The 26,388-nt window shown below is 38.2% G+C and overlaps 1 protein-coding gene across 1 annotated transcript in view; it reads left to right on the forward strand.

The window, feature by feature from the left end:
• Window positions 1-6: 6 nt before the first annotated feature.
• The window catches only part of PGM2L1 (phosphoglucomutase 2-like 1), a 40,736-nt gene continuing 14,354 nt past the window's right edge, over window positions 7-26,388 (forward strand). Inside the window, exons 1-5 of the mRNA XM_014540368.1 lie at window positions 7-402; window positions 15,757-15,924; window positions 18,802-18,908; window positions 19,626-19,710; window positions 23,237-23,374. Of these exons, the coding sequence (XP_014395854.1) occupies window positions 292-402; window positions 15,757-15,924; window positions 18,802-18,908; window positions 19,626-19,710; window positions 23,237-23,374 (609 nt within the window). The 5' untranslated portion in view covers window positions 7-291. The remainder of the gene's footprint in view (window positions 403-15,756; window positions 15,925-18,801; window positions 18,909-19,625; window positions 19,711-23,236; window positions 23,375-26,388) is intronic.

A 26,388-nucleotide genomic window follows, 5' to 3' on the forward strand; every position in this document is an offset into this window, starting at 1 on the left:
GTGGCCAAAACCCAGACATCGGGGACTGTTGTTGTTCTCTCCCGGCGCGACCGCCTCTGTCGGTTCGCCCAGAGGGAGACGGGGAGCTGGTGTGGTGAAGCGCGGGCGGCCGCAGCCTCCTCTCTCCTGCGTCTCAAAGCTGCGGCAGCAGCTGGTGCAAACATCCTGCCGTTGGTCTCCGATGCCCTTCAGTGAGGAGGGGGCGTTGGGACCCTGGTGAGCGCACCTCCGGCTCCCCCAACGAGGCGACTTCATCGGCCCCCCTGATCCGCGCACCCCAGCCTGCCAGCCATGGCTGAGAACGCAGCGGGGGACCTGAACTCCAACCTGCTCCACGCCCCCTACCGCACCGGGGACCCTCAGCTAGACACGGCCATCGGGCAGTGGCTCCGCTGGGATAAGGTGGGTACCTGGGCAGCCGGCATCCTCCCCTGCTTCCCGCACGCCCTCCCGCACACCGTCTGCTGCTGCTTGTCCCCACCTGGTGCTCGGCAGCTGCAGAGGCGATGGCTCAGGCCACCGGGAGGGAGCCGCGGAGCCGGGCGTTGCCACCCACCTATGCCTGGGCCGGCTCCCCGGGACCGTCTGGGCTGGGCAGGGGCGCCTGTCGTCGCTTCCTTTTACAGTGAGCGCAATCGCAACCTCCCTTTCTTCCTTCCACCCCCTCCCTTCAAGTGCATGTCGTTTCTCTCTCAATAATAATAACTCATGTTAATAATAATGAATCATCATCGTCGTCAGTTGTATCCGTCCTAGAGCTTTCCTTTCCCTTGATTTCCTTCTCTAAACCTGAAAGTGGTTTTTGTCACCCTTCTTGGACGTTTCTAACCGCTATCCGCGTTAGTTCTGGTCTGCTGTGTTTCCACCTTCCGTCGCTAGGTAGTCGCTGATCTTTTATCACTCCCTGGTATTTAGTATCACCTTTTGCTCTTGAGAAAGGTAAGAGTTCTCTTACCTCCTTCTTTCCCTTGCCGGGAATTATTTCCTGGAAGTATCCTGTTTTTAAAAAAATCATGTTTTCCAGGTTTTATATGATGCTTTGATACAGAATTGTTTTTGTGTTACCCATTTCTCCTCTATTCCCCCCACCCCCGCCAAGTTTTGCGGTGATTTCATCTTATGCATTCTTGTGGGATGGATCTGTGAGAGCAGAATTAAAACGTAGCTATCTCACTCGTAAAAAAAAGGTCCCTGGTGGCTCCAACAAAGGAAGATGATCCAAGCTTTTGCTTTGTCGAACACATTCAATGCATCTGTTGACATCGAGAAGCAACATTCAAAGTGGAATTAATAATACTGAATTAAATAATTAGTCTGGTAGTGTGTGAAATCATGTTGTACAAATAATTTCCTAAAAGATTAGCTTTATGAAAAAGTTTTATTTTCAGTTGTTCAGTCATTCATGCATTCAGCAAAAGAAATATTTATTGAGCCCTGGCCAGGTGGCTCCATTGGTTGGAGCATCCTCCTGAAGGTTCATTCCCAGGCAGGGCACATACCTAGGTTGTTGGTCGGATTCCCCATCTCTAGCATCTCTCTCTCTCTCTCTCTCTCTCTCTCTCTCTCTCTCTCTCTCTTTCCTCTTTCCCTCCATCCCTTCTTCCCTCCCTCCCCACTGTAAAATCAATGAAAATATATCCTCAGGTGAGGATTTTAAAAAGCCAACAACACAAGAGATTTTATTGAGCACTGGATAATGTTTCAGGGCTTGTCAGCCCAGGGGATACTATTGGTGAGGAAGAAAGGAAAGGGTTCTTGCCCTCAAAAAGCCTCAGTTAACAGATAAGGAAGACTAACAAATAAGCAGTCACGTGATAGTTGATCATATGCATCTTGGACATTCTCATTCTTCCCCTGGAGTCTAAAGCAGTGCTTCTCAAGCCTTGAAGTGCTTACAGATCACCAGATTCTGATTTAGAAAGCCTCCAGTAGGGCTTGAGGATTCAGCCTCAGAATGAGCTCCCAGGTGACATCAGGGCTGCTGGTCTTTGAACCACACTTTGAGTAGCAAGAGTCAAGAGCAGCAACTTTTAACCGGTGTGCCGCAAGAATTTTTAAAACATGCAATACCTGACTCCAGGTTTTATATGATGCTTTGATACAGAATTGTTTTGGTGTTACCCATTCCTCCTCTATTCTCCCCACCCCCGCCAAGTTTTGCGGTGATTTCATCTTATGCATTCTTGTGGGATGGATCTGAGAGAGCAGAATTAAAACGTAGCTATCTCACTTGTAAAAAAAAAAAAAAAGGTCCCTGGTGGCTCCAACAAAGGAAGATGATCCAAGCTTTTGCTTTGTCGAACACATTCAATGCATCTGTTGACATCGAGAAGCAACATTCAAAGTGGAATTAATAATACTGAATTAAATAATTAGTCTGGTAGTGTGTGAAATCATGTTGTACAAATAATTTCCTAAAAGGTTAGCTTTATGAAAAAGTTTTATTTTCAGTTGTTCAGTCATTCATGCATTCCGCAAAAAAAAATATTTATTGAGCCCTGGCCAGGTGGCTCCATTGGTTGGAGCATCCACCTGAAGGTTCATTCCCAGTCAGGGCACATACCTAGGTTGTTGGTCGGATTCCCCATCTCTAGCATCTCTCTCTCTCTCTCTCTCTCTCTCTCTCTCTCTCTCTCTCTCTTTTTTCCCTCCATCCCTTCTTCCCTCCCTCCCCACTGTAAAATCAATGAAAATATATCCTCAGGTGAGGATTTTAAAAAGCCAACAACACAAGAGATTTTATTGAGCACTGGATAATGTTTCAGGGCTTGTCAGCCCAGGGGATACTATTGGTGAGGAAGAAAGGAAAGGGTTCTTGCCCTCAAAAAGCCTCAGTTAACAGATAAGGAAGACTAACAAATAAGCAGTCACGTGGTAGTTAGCATTACTTGATCATATGCATCTTGGACATTCTCATTCTTCCCCTGGAGTCTAAGCCAGTGCTTCTCAAGCCTTGAAGTGCTTACAGATCACCAGATTCTGATTTAGAAAGCCTCCAGTAGGGCTTGAGGATTCAGCCTCAGAATGAGCTCCCAGGTGACATCAGGGCTGCTGGTCTTTGAACCACACTTTGAGTAGCAAGAGTCAAGAGCAGCAACTTTTAACCGGTGTGCCGCAAGAATTTTTAAAACATGCAATACCTGACTAGTCAGGGGCACTGACCTCTTTTCCCTTAGATTGTCAAATTAAAAAATGACAACAGCCAACATAACAATAGCTGTCCAGTGTGACTGAATCAAAATCATACCTTTTTTTTGTCAGATCGTATATTTTTTGGTGTGCTGCAGAATTTCAGTAATTAGTTTGTTTGCCATGGGATGAAAAGGTTGAGAATCACTGCTCTAGAGTGTTTTGATTGAAATTAGAGAACCACCTCTCTTATTGTAGGATTTGGAGATTATAGATATATATATATTCAGGTGTACCAGATCTGTGATATCCCATTAATTAACATAAAGATGTGCCTTTAGCAGTATTTATAAAATGCCTTCTATAATATAGTTCCTCACTGTGGAAGGATACAAAAGAAGTGAAGATTCAAAGGTTGCTTTTCTGCTTTTAGTCCATTAGGGAGGAGGGAACCTAATAGAAATAAAAGAACTAAGGCTTAGCATACAGTAAAATGATATATATTGCAAACTATATAAATGTCTTCAGCAGAGAAAATTAACTAAATTACAAAAGAATGTTATCCCTATCTGTTTAATATAGTTATTTGTTTTTGTTTAAAGTCATTTGCTTTCATTGGTATTGTCAGTAAATGCATGTGGTTGCACGTATGTCTCCCTAAAGTGAAAGGAAGATTTATGAAATTCAGAGACTCTTGTAGAATTCTAACACAATTTAATTTACTAGTAACTATGATGTGTGTCAAAGCCTTTGGCCCTTCAACAATAGGAGTTTGTTTTTCATTGCCATGGATGAGATCTTTTGTTCTCTTTAGGTGCCAGTTTTGCGTATACTCTTCTTAATGAATCTCTCTCTCTCTCTTTTTAAAATGTATTTTTATTGATTTCAGAGAGAAGGGAGAGGGAGAGAGAGATAGAAACATCAATGATAGGAGAGAATCATTGATCGGCTGCCTCCTGCATGCCTCCTCTGGGGATCAAGCCTGCAACCCGGGCATGTGCCCTTGATCGGAATTGAACCTGGGACCCTTTGGTCCACAGGCCAATGCTCTGTCCACTGAGCCAAACCGGCTAGGCCCTTAATGAATCTCTTGATTCATGTTTTTAAAAGATTGATTGTCTATGCTGTGCCTAGATAGTGTTGGAATGTACTGAAATATAAAAAGATTATAAAATACATATAAACATGAAAAGATAATGCTGAGTAGTTTTAGTGGCAATTAAATGGTTTACAGACACAGGCCAATGCTCTGTCCACTGAGCCAAACCGGCTAGGCCCTTAATGAATCTCTTGATTCATGTTTTTAAAAGATTGATTGTCTATGCTGTGCCTAGATAGTGTTGGAATGTACTGAAATATAAAAAGATTATAAAATACATATAAACATGAAAAGATAATGCTGAGTAGTTTTAGTGGCAATTAAATGGTTTACAGACAGCTCTTTTGGGATTTCAAAAGTAAGAGTGACCTGTGGACTGGGATAGTCAGGGAAGGCTTTTAGAAGAAAATATCCTAAGCTACAGCAGAATGCGGAGAGCCAGCCTTCACTGAAAGTGGGAAAGAAAACCTTAACTTATACTTTAAGTGCCGTCTATATACAAGGCACTGTTTGAAAACCTGTGGGAAATACAAAGATGGAATAGATATGGATCATATCTTTAAAGAATGTAGAAGGGAAGATAAAACAAAAGCTCACAAATATAATACAGGGAGTAAGTAACAGGTGCCCTTCACGGAGGAACAGATTTAAATAATTTTGATAATTACTTAATACAAATAATAAAGATTAATTAGTCCTCTTAATGAGAGGAAATACTTTTAATTGGTAAATAAAGGTGTATATTGTAGATTGAGAGTGTAGGTAAGCTAGGCTGTATCCCTGGGCACTGAAATGTCGAGTGCTAAAATACAAAATAATAGGCCAGACTTACAGCATTTATCACACTACATGTTGACAGCATATGTAGTCTTTGAGCATAGAGAAACTGAGTTTAATACCTGATTATTACCTAGTTATTGAAAGAAGGAACCTACCAAATGCCACTGATTCTAATGACTCTAAGTCAGTGGTTCTCAACCTTGGCTGTACATTAGAATCACTTGGGAATCTTTTTAAAATCCTGATTTCTGGGCCTCATCCTCTGGAAATTCTGTTTCTTTGTTATGGGGTGGGGCCACAACATTAGTAACAAAAAAACAACAGAATTTCCGGAGGATGAGGCCCAGGAATCAGGATTTTAAAAAGATTCCCAGGTGATTCTAATGTGCAGCCAAGGTTGAGAACCACTGCTCTAAGTGAAGCACACAATTTATAAACTGATCAGAGGGCAATTTGCTACTTGCCTAAGTCACCACAATTGCTAGTGTACTTTGAAAAGTCTTCATGAAAAACGTGTTGTTTCTGCTAACTTTCCGAATTAATTAAAATTTAGACTTTTTAACATGGAGAGGAAGACTATTCCAAGCAGAGATGGAAACTTTAATGTGTGTCTTCAGCAGGGAAAACTAAATTACAGATGAATGTTATCCTTATGTGTGTGTACTTAGAACATTTGTTTCTGCTGTAGCTTAGGATACAAACAGAAACTGTTGAGGAGGCATGTAGAGACCAGGTCATAGAAAGCCTTTACAACACAGGTTTCAACTCCGCAGGTTCACTTATATGCAGATTTTTAAAAAAGTAAATATAATACTGTAAATGTATTTTCTCTTCTTTATGCTTTTCTTAACATTTTCTTTTCTCTAGCTTACTTTGTTATAAGAATACAGTATGTAATACATGTAACATACAAAATATGTGACTGTTATCAGTAAGGCTTCTGGTCAACAGTAGGCTATTAGTAATTAAGTTTTGGGGGAGTCAAAAGTGGGTTTTTGATTGCAGGGAGTTTAAAGGGGCTAGTGTCCCTAAGACCCATATGTTCTAGAGTCAACTGTGAATTGTCTTTAGTGGCCTTGAATAAATAAAAGTGTGTGTGAGTGTTAAAAAGAAAATAGTTCGACACAGGGGGTTTATCGGGCAATCAGGTATCCCGTATAGTTTCAGTGGGGGCATTCTATTGGTAAATCTATCGTAGTCCAGGATCTGACCCTTGGTGTTTTGTGCCATGGCATTTTGAAAAATAGTGAGTAGAACACTCTGATCTCACTGTAGGTCTTTGTTGAGAAAGAGTAGAATGAAAAGGTAAAGATAGATTAGCTTAGATAAGGTTATGAAATGCCTGAAAATAGAAATAAAAAGACGGTTATCGATGCCAGTGACTTTTGGACATCTAGCAGTGATATTTTTTTCAAACAAAATGTAGCCCAGATTTTAAAAAATGGTGAATGAATTCCCTTTTAAGTCATCTTGTGATGGAAAGTATACCATGGAGCACCTCTACTTCAAGGTGGTCTAGTCCAATTTCACTGTGTAGGGACCCAAGGAAACTGTGGAAATTAGCCAGTTGTGGTAGAGCCTGGACCAGAGCTTGGATCTGCCACTTAGTTCAATCCAATTTTTACAATAACAGTTTATATTATATTTTTTTGTTCACATTTTTATAATAATTTACTTAATTTGGCATTTAATCAATGAAAAGTACAGAATACATATGGCTTTATCAATCTTGGGAAATATTAGTACTTATCACTTGAATTTATTTGTATAGTGTTTCAAACTTTGTAAAATAACCTAATATTTTTTTTTTTATATTCACAGCAACCTTGAGTGGTGGGCAGGCTAGGGAGTGGTTATCCCATTTTTACAAGTAAAGAAACTTCATTTCAGAAAAGGAAAATGGCTTGCTCAAGGACATATGGCTTTTAAGTAGTAGAATTGAGACTAGAACCCAGGTCATTTGACCTTTACTCTAATTTCCTTATCCTGTACTAGACCTTATAATCTGAATACTTAGCAAATGTTAGTGACATCATCACCATGTTTGAGGGACCGCATTAAAACCATTTTGTCCTTTTTAAAAGCTGGAATAGGATGTAATATTAAGTAGAATACATTATCATGAAATTTTTTTTAAAGAGCTATATTTGCTGCTCAACAGTTGCTTTGGTCTCCTTGGCAACAACATTCTCCTTCTGTCCAAGAAATTTAGTACATACAAATAAGAGTTTGGATTTATTTCTCTTTTTAAAAATAAATTTATTTTTCTTTTTTATTTCCAATTTTTTTTACATTTTCCTCAGTTTCTACCATTTTCTTTTTAATTTATTTGTATTTATTTCAAAGAAATACATGCGTATGATTAAAATAGTATAAGAGGGATTATAATGGGAAGTACTGTTTTTAACTGCCTCTTCGAATCTGCAATTTGCCCTTTAAAAGCCATTTTCAGCTTTGTTTTTAGTTATTCTCATGGTTACCATCAAAAGACTAAATAATGTGCTAGTACCACCATCCCTTGATTTATTTTAGATATCATCTGTCAAATACATGCTATGAAAAAAATGGGAGCTCACTCGCACTATTCTGTACCCCTCCTAAATTTCATTATGCCATCAGTTTTCATTATTCTTCTGAAAGTTTACATAATGTAATTAGTGCTAACAAAGTCTGCAGAACAATAAGCCCAGCTCACAAACACAGAGCTACTAATTGGCCATTCTACTTAGGAACAGACTGGCAGAAAACATGCCTATATATACAGAAACAGAGAAAACCCATACCAGCTTTCCAGAAAAATCTGTGGATGTCAGTGACTAACCGAGGTCAAGTTATGTAAAGAAAACCAACATTATTTGCTTATTTGAATTGTTTTTTACCTACTTTATATGTCTGTTCTATTTGTTTTTAAGAAATATCCCCCCCTCCCACCCAAATAAAAGGTTGAATAGTAACTTAGTGCAGATTTTACTAAAGGAGTGTATTTTCACGAAATTGCTCTCTGCATTATTGTTAATTAGTACTGAGGCTGCTGCCCTCTGGTGTTGGGAGTTAATGGAGAAAATGATTAATGCTGGTGGAAAGAATAGACAGGCAGTAGTGTATCCAATCCTGCTTGAGATCTTCCACAACAAATAATTTAGTGAGCACTGTCTCTTACCAAAAAAGCTATGAATATTGTCATATTCAGTGCCCAAGAGAGTATGAAAATTATAGTGTAAATGAAAAATACTGTGCTTCTTACATTCAAAGGCATTTCCGTTTTCAGCTAACCAAAATCTTATTAGAAAATCTCTTCAATAAACTCAGTATAAGTAGTAGTTTTATTTTGTGGTGTCTGCGTCAGAATGTTCTCATGTAATTTTCCCTCTGAAATATTTTATTATTTATGCAAATAAAAATTAGAGAAAACATAAATGCCCACCAATAGGGCAAAGGATAAATAAACTGGAACGCTCTGCAGTAGTTGAAAAGATTAGCATAGATACTACATGTATTGAAAGGATATCCAATTAAATAAGCAAGTTATAGAGCATCACATACAATTTAATACCATATCCTCCTATATAATAAAAGGGTAATATGCAAATTGACCAAATGGCGGAACGACTGGTCGCATGACGCACACTGACCACCAGGGGACAGATGCTCAATGTAGGAGCTGCCCCCTGGTGGCCAGTGCGCTTCCACAGGGGGAGTGAGGCTCAGCCAGAAGCCCTGAGCTGGGCTCACGGCTGGCAAGTGCAGCAATGGTGGTGGGACCCTCTCCCACCTCCATGGCAGTGCTAAGGATGTCCTACTGCCGGCTTAGGCCTGGCAGTCGGACATCCCCTGAGGGCTCCCAGACTGTGAGAGGGCACAGGCTGGGTTGAGGGACCCACCCCACGAGTGCACGAATTTTGTGCACCGGGCCTCTAGTATATATAATAAAAAGAGATAAAGCGTGCCCTAACCGGTTTGGCTCAGTGGATAGAGTGTCGGCCTGCAGACTGAAGGGTCCCAGGTTCGATTCCAGTCAAGGGCATGTACCTTGGTTGCGAGCACATCCCTGTCTTACTGAGTTCTTAAGAGCAATAGGAATTCAGTCAGGAAGACCTTATGTAAAAAGTAGAATTTGAGCTTGATGGATAAGTAGGATAGGAATAGACTATGGATATAGAGGCAGAAAACTTAAGGTGGGAGAAATAAAAAAATGGAAAATGAAACTGATCAGGGAAACGAGACTGAACGGGGCATTTAAGAACAATGAAGAGATTTTAAAAAACTAAAATATAGCACATGTTTTTGAACTGCTGAGGTGGTTAAGAATAGATGATAGAAAACTAGTGTTTTTTGAGTGATCATATGCCAGACATAGTACTAAATGCTTCCATGTTAAAAAATCTCTTTTAATCTTAACTCCCAAGGATTGTTTGAGGTAGTTATTCCCATTTTTTAACCTATACACAAACTCAGGCTCGGAGAAATGAAGAAAGTATTAGAATCTAAAATGGGTTTGAGCCCTGACCAGTGCTGCTAAATGGTTATAGCATTGGTCTGTGCACCTAATGTCAAGGGTTCAATTCCTGGACAAAGTAGGTTCCTGGATTGCCTGGTCTGGGCACACGTGGGAGGCAATCAATCGATGTGTCTCTCTCATATCTCCCTCCCCCTTCCCCTCTCCCCTCCCTTCCTTCCACTTCCCTCTCCCACTCTCTCTCAAAATTAATGGAAAAAATATCCTTGGGTGATATTAAAAACAACAAAAGTGGTTTAGACTTTTCTGCCCTTTAGGATCTGGTCCCACCCTTCCTAACCTTTACATTTGGTGTAACTGGCATTGGACACTATTGTTGGTTCTTGGATGATTAATCTGGCTGCAGTATGTAATTAGGATAGGATGGATTGGAGTTGTGGAGGGTAGCCTAGAGACTCTTCTAGAAATATGGATATCAAAGTTTTACATTAGGATACTTATAGAGCCTTTTAAGAAAACTAAGGAAGAAGTAATGGGACTTATTAATAAATTGATTTCTTTCTTTTTAAAAATACAGAGAATGATAAACAGTTCCCATTTTGTTAAATCATAAAATTTTGCTAAATTTGAATCAGATCTCCTTTTTAAAGAAATAAGCAAATTACAGCTTCAGTTTAATTTCCCATACTCACTTCCTGACCCCATTGTCCCCCTTTTCTCCTTTCCCCAAAGTAACCAAGGCATATCTAGGAATTTTAGATAAATTTTAGAAAAATTATCTAAATTTCCTGTTTGGTTAAAAAATCGTTTTGTTTTTCACTTAATCAAATGAAGATAACCCTGGGAGTTAAATAGCTCCTTTAAAAAAAATCACAGTCAAAATGATTTCAATGCCTGAAAACACTCAACAAAAGTAAAGTATTATATATCTTATCAATCCTATATAATAATGGACAAACATGGTAATTGACCGTACCTTCACTACACCTACCATATAATCAGCGAGATATGCAAATTAACCGCCAACAAAGATGGCGGTTAATTTGCATATGTAGGCATGAAGCACCAGAGCGAAGACTGAAGGCGGCTCCGGCCGAGGCAGCAAAGGCTTGAAGGCGGCTCCAGCCGGGGCAGCGAAGACTGAAGGCGGCTCCGGCCAGAGCGAAGGCCTGGGTCCCGGGTGCCGGAGGAAAACCAGTGCCAGCAGCCAGGGGAAGGGAAGGCCTATTGCACGAATCTTTTCGTGCAACAGGCCTCTAGTATATATATAAAAGGCTAAGTGACCGACCATCCGTCTGTCTGACCATCCTACCGAACGACCAGCCGGTACATATGACGTGCACTGGCAATTTAAAAATAAATGTTGACTCAACACATGGGTGATACATATAAAGCTCTCGCTGGCGCCAATCGCACGCAATGTATGTATCTGAAAACCAACTATTGGCACTTTGTTGTTATATCATGTTTTTGTTTATTAATCAATTTTTCAATCATTGTTTTTATCAATGTTGTTTTTACGTCATGTTTTTGTTATTTTTATATCATGTCTGTTGTTTTTATATCATGTTATTACTAATCAATTTATATGTTATTTTCATATACATTTTGCTAATTTTCTTTCATCTCTGACACTTCTATTATAGAAAAAGGGTGAATAATGATATTAAAATATTTTGTATTTTAATTTTATAATACTATTCTATATATACTATTTTGACATGTAATTTTTGCAGTAGCGTAATTATTGCATGAATCTTTCTTCTAATTAATTTCCTTTCAATGTACACGAATCCGTGCACCAGGCCACTAGTAATATATAAATACTTAGTATATAACTTTTGAAAATGTGGATACTATTAACTTATCTCTAAACAGTACACTAGTACAAGATTTTCAGAAGCTATATTAATAGAATGAAAGTCAACAATAAAATAACATTAAATACAGACTAAGATATTCATCTAAGTAGAAATGTCATACTTTATAAAAATAATATTTATTTGTGATTTCTGTAAAATTAGATTCATACATAAAATAAATGACTTAAACATCTTCTCCCCAAATACCAAGGAACTTTTACATAATTATAAAGAAAAACTTAACAGTAAGAGAGTTGATATTAGGACAAACATGGTAATTGACCGTACCTTCACTACACCTACCATAGGCTAATCAGCGAGATATGCAAATTAACCGCCAACAAAACTAGTAATATATAAATACTTAGTATATAACTTTTGAAAATGTGGATACTATTAACTTATCTCTAAACAGTACACTAGTACAAGATTTTCAGAAGCTATATTAATAGAATGAAAGTCAACAATAAAATAACATTAAATACAGACTAAGATATTCATCTAAGTAGAAATGTCATACTTTACAAAAATAATTTTTATTTGTGATTTCTGTAAAATTAGATTCATACATAAAATAAATGACTTAAACATCTTCTCCCCAAATACCAAGGAACTTTTACATAATTATAAAGAAAAACTTAACAGTAAGAGAGTTATTATACTATAGTACTACAGTACAACTCACACCAATGTGTATTTATTTTTGTAATTTTCATGCCGTTGGGGGGGGGGGAAAGAACCTGTTTTATAAAGCACTGAGAATTCAAGCACCTTTTAAGTATTGAGTGTTTGATTTTGTGTGTTTTAACAGGTAGTTAACTTGGTTGAACACTAACTACAAACTGTTTCTTGAGAGGCTGCTCAAATCTTGATTTACTCTTTTATCCTTAGCTGAAGTCTCTCTCACATACATAGCACAGGAGTCACTCAGAGAGTTGGGCAGAGTCCATGTACAGAATGTCGTGTTCTCCGCCTCCAACTCTCTCCTTTCCGGACATATATCCCTGTGGTTACCCTGAACTCTGTGCTCTGGTTCTGCAGGCCACAAGGACTGTAGAAGTTTCACTGGTGTTTTAGCCACTGTGCATGGTTCAGATTAATACCTGCCTTTACGTTAAACGCCATAAAAATGGGAAACTCACCCTGTACTGGTCCCTTGTCCCAAGTGTCAACTCCCTTTTAGAATCATTTGCATTTGTCCACTCTCCAGTACCTTCAGGTCTTTGTGGGTTTGGTTTGGTTTCTTTGTTTTTGTATTTTGTCTAGAGTTTACAGTTGTTACCTGTGGGAAGGTCAGATATTGTTGGAGTTTACAAGGCCATATAGGAAACAGATGGTTTAAAATGATTTTTCTGTGTGTTGATACAAAGAAATGCAATTGACTTTTGTATATTGACCTGGTATCCAACAACATTCACTCTAAAAATTATTTACTGTTGGAATTGCTTATGTGCTCAACCATTTCATCTGTAAATACGTGTTTTGTTTCTTTTGCAGTTCTTGCACTTTTTGTCTCTTTTTCTTGCTTTACAGCTTTAGCTAGGACTGCTAGCCATTACCAGATTCAGGAAGTTCCTTTCTATTTCTTGTGTGCTAAAATTTAAAAGTATATACATTTGACACTTGAACAATACAGGTTTGAACGACACAGGTCCACTTACCTGCATATTTTTTTTCAATAAATATGCAGTGAGCCCTTTGTATCCCCAGGTTTTTTATCCGCAGTTGGAAATTCATGAATGCAGAGGGCCAACTGTATGCATTGATCTGTGCCATTTTATATGAGGGACTTGAGCATCTATAGATTTTGGTATCTGTAGAGGTCCTGGAACCAATTCCCCACAGATACCAAGGGGCTGTAGTTTTTGAGGTGTCAAAAGTTATATGCCGATATTTGATAGCACACGGTTGGGCACCCTAAACCCCTGCATTGTTCAAGGGTCAACTGTGTATATTTACATATATGTATCTTAGGTTGAGTTCCCTAGAAGCTGAGATGGGGATTCTTGTGTAAATTATTTATAAAAGGACTGCTCTAAAGAGAAACCTGTAAGGGAGTGAGGAAATACGGATAGGGAAAGGAAAGAAATAAGCAATGATTTAGTTTCAGGTGAAATTGAACCTCAACTTGATTCGTTGGCCCTTCAGAGTATAACCCTGCACCAAACAGTCATTGGCTGTTGGCCATGGGGAAGGTGTGTATAACCTTCATGTGTTCTGCACAGATTCAGAAACAGAGACAAAAGGGATGGTTACCAGCTGGAACCAATTCCCCACAGATACCAAGGGGCTGTAGTTTTTGAGGTGTCAAAAGTTATATGCCGATATTTGATAGCACATGGTTGGGCACCCTAAACCCCGCATTGTTCAAAGGTCAACTGTGTATATTTACATATATGTATCTTAGGTTGAGTGCCCTAGAAGCTGAGATGGGGATTCTTGTGTAAATGATTTATAAAAGGACTGCTCTCAAGAGAAACCTGTAAGGGAATGAGGGAATCAGCATAGGGAAAGTAAAGAACTAAGCAATGATTTAGTTTCAGGTGAAATTGAATCTCAACTTGATTCATTGGCCCTTCGGAGTATTAATTGCATAATGGAGTTATAACCCTGCATCAAACAGTCACTGGCTGTTGGCCATGAGGAAGGTGTGTATAACCTTCATGTGTTCTGCACAGATTCAGAAACAGAGACAAAAGGGATGGTTACCAGAAGGGAGAGGGTGGGGAAAAGGGTGAAAAAGGGAAGGGGAATTTAGTCAATAAAATTGTGATAAGTTTACATGGTGACAGATGAGTATTAGAATTAGTGGAGTGATCACATTATAAGATATAAAAATGTTGAATCACTATATTGTACACCTGAAAGCCCTAGAAGCTGAGATGGGGATTCTTGTGTAAATGATTTATAAAAGGACTGCTCTCAAGAGAAACCTGTAAGGGAATGAGGGAATCAGCATAGGGAAAGTAAAGAACTAAGCAATGATTTAGTTTCAGGTGAAATTGAATCTCAACTTGATTCATTGGCCCTTCGGAGTATTAATTGCATAATGGAGTTATAACCCTGCATCAAACAGTCACTGGCTGTTGGCCATGAGGAAGGTGTGTATAACCTTCATGTGTTCTGCACAAACAGATTCAGAAACAGAGACAAAAGGGATGGTTACCAGAAGGGAGGGGATGGAGAGAAGGGTGAAAAAGGGAAGGGGAATTTAGTCAATAAGATTGTGATATGTTTACATGGTGACAGATGAGTATTAGAATTAATGGAGTGACCACATTATAAGGTATAAAAATGTTGAAACCACTATATTGTACACCTGAAACTAATACAACAATGTAAGATTGTATACCAGTAAATAAAAAATAAATTTATCAAACCAAAACCAGAATGCAAGGTTGGTATAATATTCAAAAATCAATCAAGGTTATCCATAACTTTGACAGGTTAAAGAAGAAAAATCATGTACCAATTTCAACAGATGCAAAGTGCCTAATAAAGTTAAACATTTGTTACATAAGATAAAATCTAACAAACAAGGACTATATATAAATTCAGTGTATGTGTGCTAAGATCCTGTTAAGATCCCCCCAGAGATCCGTTTAACTAGTTGGTTGTGTCCATTTCCAGCTACTATAGGTCCTACTGCTATGAGTTCACACATGTGCATCCTTCTCTGGAGAACTGCCCTAGGATGATCAGAGCCAGCTTGTGCAATTCCACTTCTTTCTCTGCCAGCTTATTTCACTTAGCACAATACCCTCTAGATCCCTCCATGTTGTCACAAATGGCAAGATTTCATTCTTTTTGATTGCTGTGTAATATTCCATTGTGTATATGTACTACATCTTCTTTATCCATATATCTATCAACAGACACATAAGTTGCTTCCATATCTTGGCTATTGTAGATTTTGCTGCAATGCACATAGGGGAGTATATATATATTTTTTAATAATGTCTTCTCATTTTCTTTGGATAAATACCCGGAAGTGGAATTGCTTTAAGGTAAGGCCTGAAACCATAAAACTCAAGAAAACATAGCAAGTAAACTATCTAACATCAGTCAGAGTAATATCTTTGTGGACACGTCCCCTCATGTAAGGGAAACAAAATTTAAAAATAAACAAATGGGACTACGTCAAACTAAAAAGTTTCTTCACAGTGAAGGAAACCTTCAACAAAACAAAAAGGCAACCTACTGACTGGGAGAATATATTTGCAAATTATATATTTGATAAGGGATTGATATCAAAATATATAAGAAACTTATACAACTCAATAACCGTGACCTCCTGGTTCATAGGTCGACTCTCAACCACAGAGCCATGCTGGTCGGACTATACATAGTATTTATTGGCTCCTTAGAAAGGCTTCATATTAGGACTCTGCTTGTGATCCTGATTAAGTTTTAATACTTCTTTTTTATAGAATCCCAAAACAAAAGAGCAAATTGAAAATCTGTTACGAAATGGAATGAATAAGGAACTGCGGGATCGTCTTTGTTGCCGAATGACTTTCGGAACTGCAGGACTTCGTTCTGCTATGGGGGCAGGATTTTGTTATATTAATGACCTTACAGTAATACAATCAACACAGGTAAGTCTGTACACTTTTTATCACTCGATGTTTTTTACCGTATAAATTAGGTAGTGCCTTTCTAAAAACAAAAAAAAAACAAAACAGAAAACAAAACCTTCATATCCAGGAAGATACTCTCTTGTAGGTAAATAAAAAAAGAATAAATTCTGATCTTTGATTTATCTTAGAAGGCATTTCTGTATCTTCAAGGTCAAAGACTAAATTTCTCAGTAGGAGTTATTTTGGTTGTCATTGTAACCTTCTTGACAGTGTTACTTTGCATTTGTCTTAAATAGGTGAAATCTTTTGGTTAGCTTTTGTCTTGTGATTTAGCAAGGCTTAAAATGGTCAAAATTCTTTTCTCTAGAGCTATAAGGCAAGAAACAATTTCTTTTGGCTCTTCTAACAAATGAATATTGACATTTCCTATTTAGATTACCCATTTTGGCATATGGCCATTGATACAGGTTAATCAGAGTATTTGGAAAATTTAGTTGAAAATATTTCCCTTGGTTCTTCATATCCATTTGAGAGTTCTTTAAGACAGTGTATGACATGATACCATTTATTTTATTTCTCCCCATTTTATGCAACTTATTTTGGAAACAAGAAACTAATTACTTTTCTTTCCAGTGAATCATTATCATTGCTTCAAGGAACTATACTTGCTTGAAGGCCAAAATGATTTGGCATATACTAAAAATAGATCTGGATTAGAGAAATGTTCAGTAGTCATAATTCTAATTGACCCTGGCAAACAGAAAATCATCTTTAGCCTTGTTCCGAGGGAATGCTCTAAAGCCAAGGGCTAATGCAGGGGGTGGGGATGAAGGGAAGACAACATACATACCACCTCCCCACCCCCATCTCCTCATCTACAGATGCTTCAGTTCAATCTTTTTTTATATATTGGGTTTCCTCGTAAGCTTTCATTGTAAATGGAGACCCCTTGACTTAACAAAATGGGGTGGAGGAGCTGTTTGAAAAACAATTTCTATAGATAAAGTGCAAATTTTTACAAGAGTTGAGTGTGAAGTAGAAAAGTCAGATGGAATCTGATTCTTCAGCCTTAGCCCTTTTCAGAATCTAGGTAGATGGGGATAAGATAAAATGGATTTTTATACCAGAGAATAATAGAATAATATGAGGTTCTGTGAGGTTTTAGGATAGATCATTAGAAATAAATCAGTGGGTGAAACTAGCCAATTTGGGTGTGCATGTGCACACACACACACACACACACACACACAGAAAGTAAGTTGGGAAGAATAATTATTCTTTTTTTAAGATTTTTAAATTGATTTTTAAAGAGAGAGAGGAAAAGAGATGGAGAGAGAGAGAAACATTGATGTGAGAGCAAAGCACGGATTGGCTGCTTCCTGCACGCCCCCTACCAGGGATCGAGCCTGCAACTCAGGCATGTGCCCTGACCCAGAATTGAATCAGCAACCTGCTGCCTCCTGCATGCCCCCTACTGGAGATCAAGCCCATGACCTGAGCATGTGCCCTAACCAGGAATTGAACCGTGACCTCCTGGTTCATAAGTCGATGCTCAACCAGTGAGCTATCATGGGCAGGATAATTATTCTTGAAAGAGCCCTGGAAGAAGAGTCCAGAAGTCACTGGGGCCTCATTTGGTGCTGCCACATAGTTACAACAGTGCCTTCCATGTGGTAGGTCTTTAATTAATGTGTATAACTTAGTTTTAGTTGAATGAATGGCCTTGGGCAAGTCATTAAATGGAGCATCAATCTTATTCTGCTTCCTTTTTGAAGAGATGTTAAAAGATAGACAAAAATAGAAATGATATCTGCATTTCTCTTTTCAGGGTTGTAAGGATTGAGTGTGGCAATATTTGTGAAGGTAGTTTTAAAGAACTTGTTACAATATGAAATACTAGAGGCCTGGTGCACGAATTCATGCATGAGTGGGGTCCGGCTGGCTCACCCCAATCAGGGCCAATCGGGGGCAGGGCCGGCTGGGGGGAGGGGCCCCAGTAGTTTTAAAGAACTTGTAACAATATGAAATACTAGAGGCCTGGTACACGAATTCATGCATGGGTGGGGTCCAGTCGGCCCACCCCAATCAGGGCCAATCGGGGGCAGGGCCGGCTCAGGGGAGGGGCCCCAGGGCTGTTGGCAGGCCAGCCCCGCCCCCTGGTCAAACTCCAGTCGAACTCTTGGTCAAGGGGACAATTTGCATATTACCCTTTTATTATATAGGATTATTTTTAGAAATGAAAGTGTTAATGTTAGCAAATCATTCATAAGATAGTTAAATGGTTTTAGGCATTTTCATGATGTTTTCAATATTAAATACTTCATTTTTTTGTCACCCTTGACTGTTAATAGTCCTAGTTTATAGGATTTTCTTTTCTGTGAGATTTTAAGACCAAGGAATTACAAATGGGATAAGCCATTTTAAGAAATGTTCTAAGGAAAGTTTATGTTGTTGATTAAAAATGTGTCATAAATAGGTGAAATCTTTTGATTAGCTTTCATCTTGTGATTTAGAAAGGCCTAAAATGGTCAAAATTTTGTTCTCTAAGCCTTAAGGCAAGAAACAATTTCTTTTGGCCCTTCTAACAATATTTTTAGCATGTCCCATATTTTTCCCCCTTCGTGTTTTATGTAACGTATTGGGTTTAATATTTACAATTAAGTAAATTAAGATAATTTTTGTGGTATTAAATGTTTCTGGAACTCCGGGAAATAAATGTTTGACATCTCACCTTGGAGGATTGAACAGTATTGTTTCCACTTTGGGGCATAAAGGCAGGAGCCAGATTCCCAGATTCCCATAAACTGCACACTGCCCATAAAAATAATAGATTTTAAATTGTAGAAAAATGCAGGCATTAGTCAGGAGCTAATGTTTTGTGTTTATCTGCTTCAGGGGATGTACAAATACCTGGAGAGATGTTTCTCAGACTTCAAGCAGAGAGGCGTTGTCGTCGGGTATGATACCCGGGGGCAAGTAACTAGCAGCTGCAGCAGCCAGAGGTACAGTGTTCATTGTTTCAGAGATTAATATGGATTGGGGGGAAAACACCTTAATTTTCCCACCAGTAGCAGGATATCTGAATGAGGAAACTGTCAATAAGAAATGTGATCATATGCTAATATTTATTTTAGAGCTGAAATAGAGGCATTTCAAAGATAAGCTTTAGCTTTTACAGAAAGGAGCAACATTTAAAAATATTTAGAGTTAGTATTTAGAACGGCATCTTGCTTATTTTATGATTTTCTATTTTGACCAAGGCACTGGGTAGGAATAATGAGGTAGCTTATATTTTCTCATTGTAGTCCCGTTTGAATAGTTTTAGGGTATTTTTACACATAGATAATCATGATATCTTATTTTTTCAGGGGGTAATTATGCATATTGTGTTTATTAGAGTCTCTTATTTCACTTTTCTCTGTTATTTTTACGTTTTTGGGGTTTATTTCTTAGTAAAAGAGCCATCAAAAGATAAATGAGAAAAAATAAATTAAAATGTCAATTCTCTTTATTGTTAAGCTCCTTTAAAAAAATCTCATTTATTTAACCTTTTTAAGTTAGAGCATGAAGCTTAAATAACCAGTGATTATAGGAATTGGTTATGTTAGGATATCATATATTCAGAATAATTGTAATAGGAAACATTTATTATGGAAGTTAGGTTTCTAGAAAGTATGGTAAGACTAAGTGAAATCTTTTTTCTCTCTCTCTTTTTTTAGGCTTGCTAAACTCACTGCTGCAGTCTTATTGGCTAAAGATGTTCCTGTGTACCTTTTTTCAAGATATGTTCCTACACCTTTTGTAGTAAGTGTGTTATGTTATTAATCTTACAGTTTGCTGCTCTGGAAGAGATTTCTTAAGTCAACCAGGATTCAAATATTTGTCCTGCATGTAGTTGTCAATTAAGTGATATGAGGTGCCAAAAGAAGAATCAAAGGAAAACAGTGTTGCTCTGAATTTATTTTCATTCAACAAGCATGTGCTAAACCAAGTAAGAATTTGATCTGTAACAAACTGACAAATCCAGAGTCATGGTGGAGTATTTTAATACTATTCTTTCAGAAATTGATTTATTAGACAGGCAAAAACAATTAAGGATAGCTTTGAACACACTGTTAGTATGTTTGATCTCTCTCTCTCTCTCTCTCTCTCTCTCTCTCTCTCTCTCTCTCTCTGTAAAAACCCTGTACTTAGTGATGGTAGGATGTTCATTCTTATCAAGCAGGATCATATAGGAAATCTCAACAAATACCAGAGAACTGTTTATTAAACTATAGTCCTGGACCCTAATGCAATAAGATTAGAAGTGGGAAATCCAGTGTTGGAATTTTAAAAACACTTTTATGAAGATATCATAGTGAAGATTAAAAATTACAGGCAATCCTTGCTTTGCATGGTGGCGCAGGACTGTAAAACCATAGAAATCGAGCTAAATCATTAATGGGGAAAATTGTTCTGTAAACTTTAATTTTTTGTCAAAACATAGAAACACTCTTAACCCTTACTTTAAATTTTTTTGTCAAAACATTAAAACATTTGTAAACCTTACTATTGGGTCCCTTTGTACACCATAAGCGTCTATAGACACAAGCGGCGGACCTTCCCCACACGCCGCGCGCGTCTATAGCGGCAAACCTCTACGTGGAAAGGCATTTGGTGTGCTCTTCTGCTAGTATTGGTACAAAACAGCGAAAAGAAACCAAATACATCTGTAAACAATGTAATGTTCCAGTATATTCAAAATACTGTGGCGTGTGGGGATGGTTTCCATTTTGGACACGTGGCAGTTAACTGATTTAAAAACGTATAGGGAAAATAAAAAATAGTAAATCTGTTATTTAGTAACTGTAATTTAAAATATTGAGGACTAAAGTGTTTTATTCCTTTGTAAAATAACTTATTAAGAGTATGACCAGTGCTTGCTTCTTGTCATATCCCTTAACAATATGATGAGCATCTTTTCTATGCCTTAGTGAATTGTCACACTCCTAAGTTTGGATCAGCTTCCCACATTTTATCCTTGGTACTTTCAATATTATGAACTCTCTCTGAGAATTCCTTTTTTTTTTTTTTTGCCAGTATCACTTCCTCTGGGACATCTTCATCCTTTTCATCACAACTATAGCTCTCACTTCAATCCATATGTTCGCCTTCACTAGGCTCTTCTGGTTGTAGATCTAGAGTCTTTTGAATGACAGCAGTGTTATCAACATTCCCAGTTATTTTTTCCTATAATTCCATTGCCATTCCATTCAAATTTCATTTCCACCATTATCACTTTTGTGTTTTTGCTGCATTTTCATCTTTGTTGGCTAGTTCCTTCTTTCAGTTATCCATTTTTGCAAGCTATAGTTAATATAGCATAGTAACTGAAATTTAAACATGTTGTGAGAAGACTAGGATTATTTACCTAAAGCATGGTGCCAGACATTTGTGTGTATTGGAACTGTACAAAGCAAGGACTGCCTGTATTTAAAACTGAGCAACAATAAGTAGCAAAAATTATGGGCTATAACTAAAGCCCTGCTTAAAGGCAAATGTATAGTCTGTGAATAAATTAGGAAAAAAATATTAAAAATGATGAGCTAAGCTATTGTTATTCTAGAATGAAAACAGAATAAATCCAAATAAAGTAAAAGGAAGGGAATAATAAAGCTATAAGGAAAATCAAATAGGAAACAAAGAAAAGAGTACCAACAAAAGAGTAAGTTGGCTCTCTGAAGAAACTAATAAAATAGACAAACCTTTAAGTGTACTCAAGAAAAATAATAAATACAGTAGAGATTAAGAAAAGCACAATATTCTGAATAACATAATGCAAATAAATGTAAAAGCTTAGATGAATTTCCCAATTTCCTATAGTAATTGATACATCAAAACTGTTAAGAAATAGAAAACCTGGCCCTAGCCAGTTTTACTCGGTGGTTAGAGCATTGGCTCGCGAACCGAAGGGTCTCGAGTTTCTACTCTAGTCAAAAGCACGTACCTCAATTGCAGGCTCCATCCCTGGCCGTGCTCAAGGCACCGTTTGAGAGGCAACCAATCAATGTGTCTCTCTCACATTGATGTTTCTCTCTCTCTGTCTCTCCTCCTCCCTTCCACTCTTCTAAAAATCAATAGAAAATATCCGCGGGTGAGGATTAACAAACAAATAAATAAATAAATAAATAGAAATGGAAAACCTTAATAAGTGTCTAACCACTAAAGAAATTAAACTGATATATTTTTTAAATCTTTTCAAATTAAATATGCCAACTCCAGGTGATTTTATAGGCAAGTTTTACCAAATGTTTGAGGAAGAGATAATATCTCTATAAATGGTAACTAGTGATTTACTGGAAATATACTGAGTGGCTCAAAGAATTGAAGGAGTTGTTAAATAATTAGTTCTAATGATTTACAGAAACCAGGAAGGATCCAGAAATTTAGAACATTTTTATAGGATTCTGCCACTGGGTTACCAGTCCCAATTCTATCAATCCCTGTGTGGCCTTCCTCTCCTATTGAAGGTAGATTTGCTCAGCTGGTAGGGAAGGTATTTTTAGCAGTCCCAGATTCACAGCCTTTATCAACATAACCTTGAGTTAAAAGGCAGTCCTCCTTGTGTACCTTCACCAGAGAGGCTTGCGTCATGAACCAGTTTCTGAATTAAATCAAGGGATAAGTTCCTCTGGTCAGTACTGGACCACGTGTCCATCCCTCCATGGCCAGGAGGAGAGAAGTTGGATGTAATGGTAGAGGAGTAGAGGGAACATCCTACAAAGAAAAAGTGAAACTGAACCTCTAGGCATTAACTTTGACAACAAAGATGGTGAGTTAACCTTTATATGATATAGAGGCCACAGAGTATATATACAGATTTCCAATTTTTTTTCCAGATTTTCAAATTGGAAGGCAAGAGACCTATATTCTACCCTTGAATCTCCTCCCTTATGATTGTATAATGTTGGATAAACCTCAGTGTAAAATTTTTTGGATTAGGTGATTTCTAAATTTACTTCCAGCTCTAACATTTTACGATTATATTCATCACTCATATCTCCAGAGTCTAGTGGAGTGTCTGGCATATAGTAGATGCTCATTAAATGTTTGTTAAATGAACAAAGTAATAAAAAACATAGGACTAAGTTAAATGAGACTAGCGGGGGAAAGCCATTCAGCCTAACAGGTGGTTACTGTTGACCTTTTAGAAGTGGGCCCCACCCAATGAACCAGAGTTGATGGTTGAGGTTGTAGGCTATTTATATCTTGATGTCTTTTCCTGTTATTTAGTTATTCTAATGTCACATGTATGAGTAGCCAGGAAATTATGCTGTTGCTGTTTTTTCAGCCATATGCAGTCCAGAAGCTCAAAGCAGTTGCAGGTGTGATGATTACAGCATCTCACAACCGCAAAGAAGATAACGGATACAAGGTAAATCTTGGGCTCCTATTCTTTGCTTATTTACATGTTCCTTTCTTATTTAAATAATAAATGCTGAGTTTATTCTACACTGGGGAGAACTACTAGACATTGGGGACAGGGAGATAAAAACATTGAGGCCAACCCTCAAAGAATGTGTATTCCTAATGGCCCTTATTACTTCTCAACATGTACTATTATAACAAAAAGTCTCTTCATCGGTCTCATTACTTCTATCTTACTGCCCTCAACTTCCCCATTCTGTTCCAGATCCATCCTGGGTTCCATTTCAGAAATATAATCATGTTGTATCTAAATGAATTGGAGTTTGCAGGAAGAGAGCCAGAGTAATAGTACTTGGACATCACTGTCCTCTCCCTCTAACCTTCTACCAGGGCTCCCCATTGGCCACAGGATCCACTTGATGTGTCAGCCTCTATGACAGAAAGTATGGGTGGAGAAGGGTGAAGAGTGGCCATGGAAGGACAAACAGAAAACACACAGCACAATATTGATCCAGTGTTTGGGGCTCCTGGGTGATGAGTCCATGATCTTATATTTGCTTTTCTTCTTGTATGGAAGGTCTTCAGGTACACTGGGGGAAATAAAATTTAATAGTAATACTAACCAGCTAAGTGGGTAGTACTACCAGTCACAGAAGCAAGATTAATTCCGTTTTGGGTATATTAAGTTTGAGGTATTTGGTCAGCCAGGTAGCAATGTCCTATATGCAGTTAGACATAAAGATCTAGGGGAGAAATCTGGACTGAAGTTATGGATTTGGGGGTCACCATATGTATTAGAGTATGTAAGTGTATTTGGAAGTTCTTTACTTCAAATGTTCAACCATATATTGTCTCTGGGATGAGCAGCCCAGAGACAACATATGGTAGAAAAGCAGGTCCAGAGGGGATCTGTACAGAATATCAACTTTAAGGGAAGGGAGGAAGAAGAATTGCTGGAGATAGGAGAAAGGCCAGAAAATTTTGGTGTCACAAAAACAAAAGGGATGAGAGTTGCAAGGAGGGAAAGAAAGGTCAACTGTCAAGAGAGCTAATAACCCAGATCTCCTCTGAGTATCAGACTCCTATTTCCAACTGCCTACTTGATGTCCACTGGGATGCCTAGTAGACATCTCAAAATTACCATAGTGTCTCCAGAACAGAGCTCTTGATTCCCCCGCAACCTGTCACATACACACCTAAATGTGTTCCTCTCAGTCTTCCCATCTCTGTAAATTGATGATACCACTCCTTCACTCCTAACATTTAATCCACTAACAGGTTCTACACATTCTACATCTACAATATATGTTGAATGTGTTTACTTCTGTCCATATCTTCTACCTCCCCCATTCCAAAGCATTGTTGTCTTCTGTCTGAACTACAGCATCCAAGCTGGTCTCTTCCCTTCTTCCATTGTTCTCCCCTGCAGTCCATTCTCTACCAAGTGTCCCGATGATCTTTTAAATATAAACAGGTCATGTTACTTTCTTCCTTAAAATTTTCAGTGGGCCTTAACCGGTTTGGCTCAGTGGATAGAGCATCGGCCTGGGGACTGAAGGGTCCCGGGTTCGATTCCAGTCAAGGGCATGTACCTTGGTTGCGGGCACATCCCCAGTGGGGGAGTGTGCAGGAGGCAGCTGATCGATGTTTCTCTCTCATCGATGTTTCTAACTCTCTGTCCCTCTCCCTTCCTCTCTGTAAAAAAAAATCAATAAGATATATTAAAAAAAATTTTTTTCAGTGGCTTCTCATTCTTCCAATAAAATCCAAACTCCTTACCTGGGGCTTACAGGACTCTGTCTCTGCCTACCTCTTCAACCTCGTTTCATTCATTCCTCTCCTGAGCTCACTACATTCCAGTCACACTATCTTGTCTCTGTTCCTCCAGTTCCTCCAGTATACCCAGCCCTTCTGCGCTTCCGAGGCTTTGTAATTGTTTTTTCCTCTGCTTGGATTGCTCTTCTCCAAATCTTGCAGACTGGCTTGTTTTCATCCTTCAGCTTCCTGCCCAGATGTTTCTTCCTTGACGACCTTCCAGGGTCACCTTATCTCAAGTAGCTTCCCTCAGTGACCTGATCTATCTTGTTTATTTCCTTCATAGAACTTAGCACTATCTCTCATTATCTGCTTTCTTTTCCTTTCCTTTTCTTTTTTAAATGGATTTCAGAGAAAAAGTGAGAGGGAGAGAGATAGAAACATCAACAATGAGAGAGAATCATTGATAGGCTGCCTCCCACCCCCACCCCCACCCCCACCCCTACTGGGGACTGAGCCCACCACCCGGGCATGTGCCCTTGACCAGAATCGAACCCGGGACCCTTCAGTCCTCAGGCCGATGCTCTATCCACTGAGCAAAACCAGCCAGGGCCCTGCTTTCTTTATAATGAATTATCTGTTTGTTTGTTGACATGTATGTTTGACACCCACCCACCCCCATTCCCAATATAATAAGCTCATGCATGGGTGGAGGTATTTAGTCTGTTTTGATATTCATTGTTGTTGAACATATTTGTCACATAGTAAACCTTCAAAGATTTCTTTTTCTTAAAATATAAGCACAAGGTAAAAAATACAAAAGTTAAACAGCCTAAAAAGTTACATAATAAGTATTATCACTCCTAAACCTTTCCCCCAGTACCCCTTTCAGAAGCAAATACTGTTTCCAATTTTAGTTGCCTTCCAGAGATAGTCTATGCATGTGTAATCATATATGCATTTGTCATTCTCTTGTTTTTTTCACAGTACAAAACAGTATGAAACAGTCTTAGAGATAATTCTCTGCATCGAGTCATCAATGATAGATAGATGGATGGATGGATAGATAGATAGATAGATAGATAGATAGATCTGCCTCTTTGATCTTTAAAAACCTAGATAGATGAATCCTAATTTATTTGACTGGTCCTCTGTTGATGAATATTTCATTTGTTTCTGATCTACTTATAAACAGTGCTACAATGAATGTTCTTCTACATATAATCTTTGTTCATATGTGCAAGTAGCTTTATATAGTCAGTATAGAATAGTAGTTTAAGAGTATGGTTTGGGTTTGAAACCTACCTCTGTGACTCAGAA

The sequence above is a fragment of the Myotis brandtii genome, unplaced genomic scaffold (genome assembly GCF_000412655.1).
Source record: "Myotis brandtii unplaced genomic scaffold, ASM41265v1 scaffold244, whole genome shotgun sequence".
NCBI lineage: Eukaryota > Metazoa > Chordata > Mammalia > Chiroptera > Vespertilionidae > Myotis > Myotis brandtii.